The sequence below is a fragment of the Monoraphidium neglectum genome (assembly GCF_000611645.1).
Source record: "Monoraphidium neglectum strain SAG 48.87 unplaced genomic scaffold scaffold02321, whole genome shotgun sequence".
In the NCBI taxonomy this organism is placed as follows: Eukaryota; Viridiplantae; Chlorophyta; class Chlorophyceae; order Sphaeropleales; family Selenastraceae; genus Monoraphidium; species Monoraphidium neglectum.
In genome coordinates this window covers 1,162-10,096 of record NW_014011307.1, presented here as the reverse complement: position 1 = coordinate 10,096, position 8,935 = coordinate 1,162, and the positions used below count along the sequence as shown (strand labels likewise).

General features: G+C 65.1%; 3 protein-coding genes across 3 annotated transcripts; 2 read left to right on the top strand and 1 right to left on the bottom strand.

Annotated features, from left to right (window-relative positions):
- Positions 1 to 2,294: 2,294 nt before the first annotated feature.
- Positions 2,295 to 4,604, top strand: MNEG_10456 (NADH dehydrogenase (ubiquinone) flavoprotein 2; the record flags this gene model as incomplete). The annotated part of the gene is made up of 6 exons (XM_014041074.1): positions 2,295 to 2,552; positions 2,700 to 2,825; positions 3,060 to 3,149; positions 3,411 to 3,561; positions 3,898 to 3,956; positions 4,368 to 4,604. 6 exons carry the CDS (start codon positions 2,295 to 2,297, stop codon positions 4,602 to 4,604), a joined length of 921 nt encoding a protein of 306 aa, XP_013896528.1.
- Positions 4,605 to 5,032: 428 nt separating this feature from the next.
- On the bottom strand, positions 5,033 to 5,604 carry MNEG_10455 (Cytochrome c oxidase copper chaperone; the record flags this gene model as incomplete). Its single annotated transcript, XM_014041073.1, has 3 exons — positions 5,033 to 5,109; positions 5,258 to 5,288; positions 5,476 to 5,604. 3 exons carry the CDS (start codon positions 5,602 to 5,604, stop codon positions 5,033 to 5,035), a joined length of 237 nt encoding a protein of 78 aa, XP_013896527.1.
- Positions 5,605 to 6,056: 452 nt separating this feature from the next.
- Positions 6,057 to 7,531, top strand: MNEG_10454 (putative RNA-binding protein EIF1AD; the record flags this gene model as incomplete). Its single annotated transcript, XM_014041072.1, has 4 exons — positions 6,057 to 6,170; positions 6,307 to 6,437; positions 6,656 to 6,727; positions 6,988 to 7,531. 4 exons carry the CDS (start codon positions 6,057 to 6,059, stop codon positions 7,529 to 7,531), a joined length of 861 nt encoding a protein of 286 aa, XP_013896526.1.
- Between the last annotated feature and the right edge of the window lie 1,404 nt (positions 7,532 to 8,935).

Sequence of the window (8,935 nt, the reverse complement as noted above, 5' to 3'; positions counted from 1 at the left end):
CTGCAGGCGGCCGCCACCTGGGTGTAGGAGTAGGCGCCGGAGAACCATGACCCGCCGCTGTTTGATGATATGTATCTCGCCTTCTCCATCGCCCCCAGCTCATGCAGCGCCCTGACCTGTGCATTCAGGAATCGGCGCGACGGCTGGGTCAGGGGTGGGGCAGAGGGGGCACCGGCGGCAGGAAGGGGTTGCGGGGAGGAGGGGGCAGCAGCGGCCCTGGTGCCACCAGCACCCGCCGCGGCATGAAGCCTGGTGTTCAAGCTATTGGAATGCCCCCTTCGGTTTGCCATGGCCTGGGGGGTCCGCACCCATCCGAGGGCAAGGGTAGTCGCCCTGTAACCGCCGCCTGACACCTGCGCGGCAGCCAAGGCCGAGACCCGGGAGAGCAATCCGAGGCGGCGCTGCATGAGCGGGGCGGACATGCAAACACGGTTGCACCGCCCTGAAAAGCAGCCTTCACACCCTGAGACCCCATTCAGGGCTAAGCAAGGCATGCTGTCAGAACGCGTGCGTTGCGTCCGCGCCGCCCAGCGCACCGCGACGCCAAAGGATGGCCGCTGCTGCAGAGCTGGCATACCAAGGGGCCCGTTGCTGAGCTCTGGATATACAAATTCTTTTGTCAACTTGAAGATGCGACCTGTCACATTGCTGTCAGGCTGAAAGGGGACGGCCCCCGTGATTCTAAGCAGCGCGGCTAGTACAAAGGTGGCCAAACTAGATCTATGGATGCCCATCATGCCTAACAAGTCCGTCCAGCGCTACGCCTGAAAGTCCCGATGGGTTACCGGGACAGATCAGACGTGCGTTGTGTCGAATGGCAGAGGCATTTCACGGGTACAGTATTGCACGTCAACGTCGATGGTGCAAAGCTGCGTGTCGGCTGCGTTTGGAGACGACCCACAGCGCGGCTGCAGGAGCGAAGTGCACTGCGGTGCGAACTGCAGTCACCCAGAGCGGAAAAAAGCCACTGCGGTCACCCGAAAAGCGTCCGCCGCCGCAGCCAGCCATCATGACTAGCCAGAGCGGCAAAGTCATCTCCTATATTCATCAAGGCGATGTTCAAGACCGGGGATCAAGGTTCGACCTGCATGCCCCAGCAGTTTCAAGCAGCGACGCTGCAGACTAACGCTCTTGTGGCATGACACCACCCCAATCGCTTCAAAGGTCGCTAGTGTCCTGATATATGGGGTATTCCAAGGGACGAGGAACCTGTGCGCTTGCCCGCGTGCAGTGCAAGCGTACGTCTTCATGCCATCAGCAGCTGCGCAGTTTTGGCGCCCCTTTTTGCCAGTAGGGCACAAGGGTGCTCGCTTACCGTGCTGGACGCTGTTTGACAAGGGTGTGGGAAAAAGCAAGCAGGCTGCAAACCACAGTTTGTGGAGCATATCACGCCAGCCAGCTCGCCACCTTGTTTGAAGAGCCCGCAGGCTGCATGTGCACAGATCACTCACGGGTGGGCAAGTCGCATGCCAGCCACGTGAACATGCGTGCTGAGCTGCTTCTGGGGGACCCTCTTGAGTGCTTGGGCTTGCATGCATGTTCCTTGGTTGTGTGCATTCCTTGCCGTTCACGTTGATATGGCAGTATCAATACACAAGGGATGGTGATTGCTGCAATCTTTACAGCAGAGTTCGCTTGTGATGGCCGGATAAATTGGAGGAGCTAAGCAATATTGCAGGTCAAGGTCAATCAGCAGCAACGCACTGCAGTGGGGTCCCCAGCGCTGTTTCTGCACTACACTATGATGCGCGATGCTATCCCTTGGGCGTGTAGCTTGGCGGTTCTTGGGTCGATGTCTGGCTCAATACCGTAGCCCCAAGTTGGTGTGTTGACCGTGATCACAAAAGCAGTCAACCAGCCCAGATGCGCATCAGCAGCTCGGCAGACAAGCAGTAGCAGGTGCAAGCCAATCGGCGCCTAGGTCAATTTGAGAGTCAGGGCGCTCTCACGTGCCGTGCAAGCTCTACGGAAATCACTCCATTGGCGCGGCTCCCATATCGCAACTTATTTCAGCTGGCGTGATCTAAGGGCCTACGCGGGAAGCTTAGATTTGGCGCACGTGGTGAGCGGCTGATGTGCAGTTACGAGTTCGGGCGCACACGGGCACCTGTTGCACGCAGCAGATCTGCGAGTCTGTGACAGCGAGCCCTGGATGTTGCAGTGCGGACTTTTGCGCAGCAGCATTTGAAGAAATTTGCGGTCAAGGTAGTTGCCAGCAGGCAGGTTTGGCCGCGCGCCGCAACCGCACGCGCTCGCCGCCGTGCAAACCACGCAGTGCAGGCACTAGCCTTACGATGCTGAGCCGGCTGGCCTCCTCTGCCGGCCTGCTGGGCCGCCTGGCGGCCCAACTCTCCACCAGCGGAGCCGCCAGCGCCTCCACCGCCGCGTCGGCGCTGCAGCACGCGGCCGCGGCGTCGAGCGGCGCTGCTGCGCAGCGATGGGGCCGCGCCGGCTTTGCCACCAACAGCCACGACATTTTCAACGTCCACCAGGACTCCCCCACAAACAATGCCAGCCTGCCGTTTGACTTCACGCCGGCAAACTATAAGCTGGTGCGCCCGGCGAAGGGATGCGATTGCACCCCACTTCCAGCTGCAGCAGCTAAGCCATCATTGCCGCAGCACATAAGGCCTACCCCCGCTGCGAACCCGCCCCGCAGCACCTCCCTCAGCTCGGCCGCCACCCCAACCGCGCGCCAGGTCGAGAAGATCATATCGCGGTACCCCCCAAACTACAAGGCCTCGGCGGTGATCCCGCTCCTGGACCTGGCGCAGCAGCAGAACGAGGGCTGGCTCTCGCTGAGCGCCCTCAACAGGGTGGCTAAGGTGCGGCGCCCCTGCCGAGCGCCGCGGTGCAGCACGACAGCCGCCGCGCGGCGGGCAGCGGGTGCCGGGACGGCTGCGTCGAGGGCTTGCCGAGCGGCAGCGAGCGCGTGGAAAAAGCGAGGGCGTGCGGGCGGGCGGGCAGCGCCTACCCATTGTCAGCCCGACCCTCTCCCACCCCACAGCCACGGCGACGGCGGCGTCGGGTTTTCGCCTTCCCAACCACGCTGCCCCCAGGTTCTGGACATGCCCGAGATCCGCGTGTACGAGGTGGCCACCTTCTACACTATGTTCAACCGTTCCAAGATCGGCAAGTACCACGTGATGGTCTGCGGCACGACGCCCTGCAGGCGAGCGCACGCGCCCGCACGCGGCGCCGCGCGCGCCCGCCCTCCTCGCATGGTTTGCCGGGCGCGACCCCCTCGCCCGCTGTGCGGCCCCGACGCAAGCCGAGCCGTGGCGCATTCTAGCCCGGCGCGTGCGTGCATGGGCTGCGCGATGCGCCCAGCCAGGCAAAAGCCAGCCTCCGCCTCCGCCCACACGCCTGCCGCTCCGCCGCCGTCATCGCCATTTCCGCGCAGGCTGCAGGGCTCCCAGGGCATCGAGGCCGCTCTAGTGAAGCACCTGGGCATCCACGTGGGCGAGACCACCGCGGACGGCATGTTCACGCTGGGGGAGATGGAGTGCATGGGGGCGTGCGTCAACGCCCCCATGGTGGCAATCGCGGATTACACCAAGGGTGGGTGGGATGGGGGGAGTGGGACGGAGGTGCGTGAGCATAGTATCTTGAGTGTGGCTGTGGGTATGTGGGGGTATGTCTGGGCGCAGGCATATGCGCATTGGGGGGCAAGGTGGGACGCGAGTGCCATCCTGCTGTCTGGTTCTGGTCCGGGTGCAGGAGTGCTGCTTTGCACGCGGCGTCGCAACGCAAGAGCACAAGCGTCGCAGCTGTTTGCCTGTTAGTCCTCGGCCGTGCGCCCGCAGCGACCCCACTTCCTCAAAGCACCCCTTTCAGCCCCAGCCTGTCATCCTGCCCGCACCTCATCCTTGTGTCGCGCCCCCCAACACCCCTCAGGCGTGGAGGGCTTCACCTACAATTACTACGAGGACCTGACACCCGCTGACGTCATCAAGGTGGGCCAAGGCCGGGCGTGCCGCGCTGCGGGAGAGGACAGGGTCCACGGGACAGAGGGGAGGGGGTGCGGATGATAAGGGGCAGAACGCGGCGCCCTCAGCTGGAGGGGGCGTGGCAGGGTTCAGGAAGGGACGAGACTGGCAGGGCTTGGGGCAAGTGGCCAGCGGGCGGAGGGAGGAGAGTAGGCGCGCAGGGAGGCGCTGAGGGCGGGGGTCGGCCGGGTGGCACCCCGCTGTTGCAGCCCTGGCACGCTTCAGGGCGGCCCCTGGGTTGTTTGACAGTTCCTGTCAATGGGTGTTGTCCAGGCACGTGCGTATATGTGCACCCATGCGCGACCACCCACGTACCCGCGCGCCTTGCTCACCCTCGCAACCCCGCCCCGCCCGGCCTCCCACACCCGCCCGCCCCAGATCGTCGACGCGCTGCGGAAGGGCGAGAAGCCGCGCGTAGGCTCCCAGCACCGCAGCAAGGCGGAGCCCGCGGGGGCGGTGGCGGGCGACAAGTGGGTGCCCAGCAGCGGCACCCAGACGCTGACCGGAACGCCGCGGGGCCCCTACTGCAGAGACTTGACAGACCCCACGCCGCCCCCCCCGCCCCCGCCGCCCGCTGGCGGCGCGCCGGCTGGCGCGCCGCCGCCGCCCAAGTGAGCGGCGGCAGGAGAGGGTCGCGGCCGGCGATGGGCTTGGGGATGCGCCGAGCGGCTGGCCTTTAGAGCTTATTCGGTGTGTTCCCTCTGTACCCGGCATTGTTCGGGCTGTTGGTGGACAATTGTATCCTAGTTGCAACCAAGAGGCTTGTTTGGATCTGGCGGCTGCATGTGTGCCTCACCCGGCAAGCTGAGTGTCCATGGCTTGTGTTCAGTGAATTCTTATGTTACATGATGGAAAGTGAGACGACGAGGCTATGCCTCAAATCGACTATGAATGACACAGTCATGTCAGGTGACCGTTGACCGACTTTGCAGGGCCGCGCAGAGGGCATGGCCCCGCTTGTCATGCAACAGAAGTGGCCAGGACGCGGCCAGGCGGCAGCACGCCCGCATGACAGCAACGTTGGCGCCTCCGCATGGACCCTGTCAGACGTTGAAGCCTTCCAACCGCAGGCACGCCTTATGGGCCTCGATCAGCGCTGCGCAGTATGCGTGCTCCTCCCCTGCGGACGACAGCAGCGCAGGGTCAGGGGTTTGGGCGCCAGAAATGCGGCACATGCAGCGGCCAGATGGGTGGGAGTGCAGGGCCGCCTGGCGGGCGTGACGGTTGCACCGCGCGGCGCGTCAGCTGAATGCGCAGCGATGAATCACCTCGCAACGCAATGCACTCGTCCCGAAGCCTCTGCGGAGGGACAGGGGGGCGGGGAGGGGGCGGCGGTCCTTGATGATGGGATGAGGCAAGCTGAAGGCGACGTGTCCATATTTCCATCCACCCACGTGCACCGCCTCTCTCTCCTGTACCAGCACCTCATGGCTGCTTGCACTGCTCCTGTCGGGAACAGAGAGCACCCCGTAACAGTCAGCCGCACCTTGGTGTCGGGGCAGGCACAGCAGATCTTCTTCTTGGGCTTTGCGTCGTCCGCCGGCGCAGCGGAAGCAACAGCAGCAGCTGGCGCTGCCACGGGCTCCTCCTTCTTGCCGAACGGCCACAGCCCCATGCCTGTCGCGATTTTAAGGGTCAGGATTTGCCTTCAGATTCGCTTGCTGTCTAGGACGAGTTCCTAGTTGTGTTGAATGTCACCAGCTTGAATGACGCAAGATCGCAACTTGTCACTGGTTGTCTCTTGACAAGGCTGAATGGTCTTGAATATGGAACGAGCATACGTCGCGACCAACAGAGAGTCTCGCCATACCCAGGGAAGTGTCTGGGGCAGTCAGGACAATCGAGATTGAATCGCGTTGTTGTCGAGCCGGTTGATGGCCTCAGTAACTGATGCATCTGTGCATATGCGCAGAATCACGCGCCGATACCCGTCATACCATTTGACCAGTAGATCGACTCTGGGTCGTTCAGCTCGCCGTCGCCGGCCCGGCGTTTCAGCTCTTTGAACCCTCGTGACTCCAAAAATTACACCCATAAATTTCTTCTCAGCGAAGTGGTGCTCACGGGATGAGCCGGCGCAAGCACGTCACGCAGCAGTCGCTCACACAGGATGTGCAGCCGCCCAGGGCTGGCCAGAGCGTTGTGCGCGCCCTCGGCGCGCGAGGGGGCAATATCGTGGAGGTGCGGCTGATGGGGGCTTGATGGACTCGGCACCCGTACGTGCACAGCCACCTGCACAGCTGCACAGCTGCGGCCGCCGGGCCTGCCGCCCACGCAAAGCAGCCTCCATGCCCGTCGTCGCTGCTGCTCCCCCCAGGTCGAGTACGCGGACGGCCGCTCGACGCTGGTGCTGATGCCGGCGCGGTTCAATAAGAAGCTCTGGGTGCGGCGCGGGGGCTACGTGATCATCGACGAGAGCGAGGAGGCGCAGCAGGATGCAGGCAGCAGGTCCGGCGTGGGGGGGGGGGCCACGGCCCTCGGGAGTAGGGCAGGGCAGGACCGGCGCCGCACGCCTGGCCACGCGGCGGGGACTCCCCACTCCTCGTGTGCGGAGGGAGGGCGCGCATCGCGCCTCTGGATGTTGAGGGTGGCAGCGCGTTGCGTCTACCCAACGGCGCGCCAATCTCTAATGGCCACGTCCGTCCCCTTACCTTGATGCTTCCTAGGGTGACGGGGACCATCGTGTCTGTCCTGTACGATGAGCACGTGCGGCAGCTGCGGCGGACGCCTGGCGCCTGGTGAGCGGGCGGCCGCGGCGGCGCGGTGGATCCTGAGTCCTTTGCCTCCTGCCGAGCAGGGGCGTGGCTGCCCCCGCGCAGTGCGACCGGGGCGCGCCGCGCAGGTGGCCGTGGCCTTTTTGTCCAAAAGGCCATTTTGACCAATTCAGACTTGTCCAGTCAGCTGGCCCGCAACTGGCAGGTGTGTTCTGTGCCGTGCATCTCTGCTGGGTGCCTTCCTGCCAATCTTGATCCCAGTCCCAATCCCAATGCATCCTCAGGCCGCCTGAGTTCAGTGATGAGGCAGGCAGCGCCACCCTGCAGCAGCCCGGGGAGGAGGGCGGGCGCTCGGACGGCGACGACGCCAGCAGCAGCGGGGCCGAGCCCCCAGAGGGCGGGGGAGCAGGGGCGGGCGCCGCGGCCGCGGGCGGCGAATCCAGGGTCGAAGCGGCGTCCGACAGCGGCAGCGGGGACGGCGATGACGACGGGTCGTCGGAAGACAGCCTGGAGCCGCTGCACCAGAACAGCAATCGGCGGGTGATCTACTACGAGGTTTCGGAGTCTGACGAGGATGACGAAGATGAGGAGGACGAGGAGGAGGAGGACGAGGAGGAGGAGGAGGCGCCATCAGGGGTGCGGCTGGATGCGCTAGGACAGGCCGGCGCAGCCGGTCAGCAGCAGCAGCAACAGCAGCAGCAGCAGCAGCAGCGGCAGCAGCAGCAGCGGCCGTTGGGGGCGTTGTCAGAGCAGGAGGTGGATAGTTTGCTGGATGAGCTTGGGCAGAAGCTTACAGCCTGCGAGCTGGGCAAGCGAGCCCCCACCTGAGTGGCCTGTGAATTGGCAGGACCAAACGCTTGTATTTGATTGAGGGGACCGTGCACATCAAAACCTTCAACACGGTTTGATGTGAAAGTGGGGACTGCTGCGCCTTTGCAAGTATCGGTGCCGACCGGTCAGCGCCACGCGCTGACCTGCCTGATTTGCACTCACCTGTTGTCCGACCCTCAATATCTTCGGCCTCAAATGCCGGCACCTCACTCTAACCCAATGCTTGAGAGGATTCCCTTCTTTGAGAGGGGAGGAGTCCCTTCCCTTAATCCTGAAATGTGACTGCCAACATACCTTTGTAACACGTGGATAAGCCGTGAATTGTCCTGCAAATTTTGTGATATGCGCTGGCACAAGCAGTGCCTTTTGTCTGCTGGCCGGTGAGCCGTGCGCTGCCACCAGCCGCGCCAGGGGCCAGCCGCCACAGAAGGGAAATCACATCCAAGCGGGCTGCCGCAGAAGCCAGCCTGCCATGTGGCGCAGCTGGGGCCCCGCCTCCTCGTCTGCCAGGAGCTGCCGGAGCCCCGGCACTGCGGGAGACAATGCAGCGACGAGCGCACTCCCAGAACCAGCCAGGCTCTGCGCCGGGACGGGCGCCGTCGCAACCCCGACGCCGGGCGGGTCGCTGGCGTTGACCACGAGCGGCGGCGCCAGCAACACTGCGCCGGCAACGGAGGGCGGCGCAGCAGCGAGCCCCGCAAACGAACGGTTGCGCCGCAGGCTGCCGCCACCCAGGCCTGCACCTCGCAAGAGGTCGTGGGGGTCTGCGCTGCCTGCGCCGCTGCAGCTGCGCCCCCTGTCGTTGCTGCTGATGCCGCCACCGCCGCTGCTTATCATTGAAAGTGGCCGCCGCAGCTGCCTCGCTTCTAACAACACGTCCTGCGGGCTGTCCGCCGTACAACCCGAGCCGCCAGCCGGCAGCTGCTCCTCCACCGCACCAGGAAGCGCCCGAGCCACCTCCGGCTGCGCCGGCGCCGTGCCGCCCGCCGCCGACGCGCCGGACCGCGGGTCGGCACCTCGTGCCACCGCCGCCCACGCCGCCGCGAGCGCGGGGCAGCCCGCGACTGCGTTGCAGAGCGCCGCAGCCGCATACGCGTCAAGCTCCGCGTGGCCGAGCGACACGCATTGTGTGAGCACAACAAGCGTCTCGGGGCGCGCTGCAAGCGCCGCAGCGCCGGCTGCGCAGGCGGCAAGGTTGGCGCAGATCCCAGCTGCGCTCGTCAACAGCGGCAGCGCGCTCGCCGCAAGCAGAGCCTCGGCGCCGCCGTCCCCCAGCGCCGCCGCGGCGGACGCTGCGGCTGCTGCAGGGGCGGGCCCGCCGCCGTAGCTGGCAGCATCCGCCCCTGCGACGCCTGGGGCAACGGAGGCGGTGGCGGCGCGGGCTGGTGCAGCGGGCGCCGC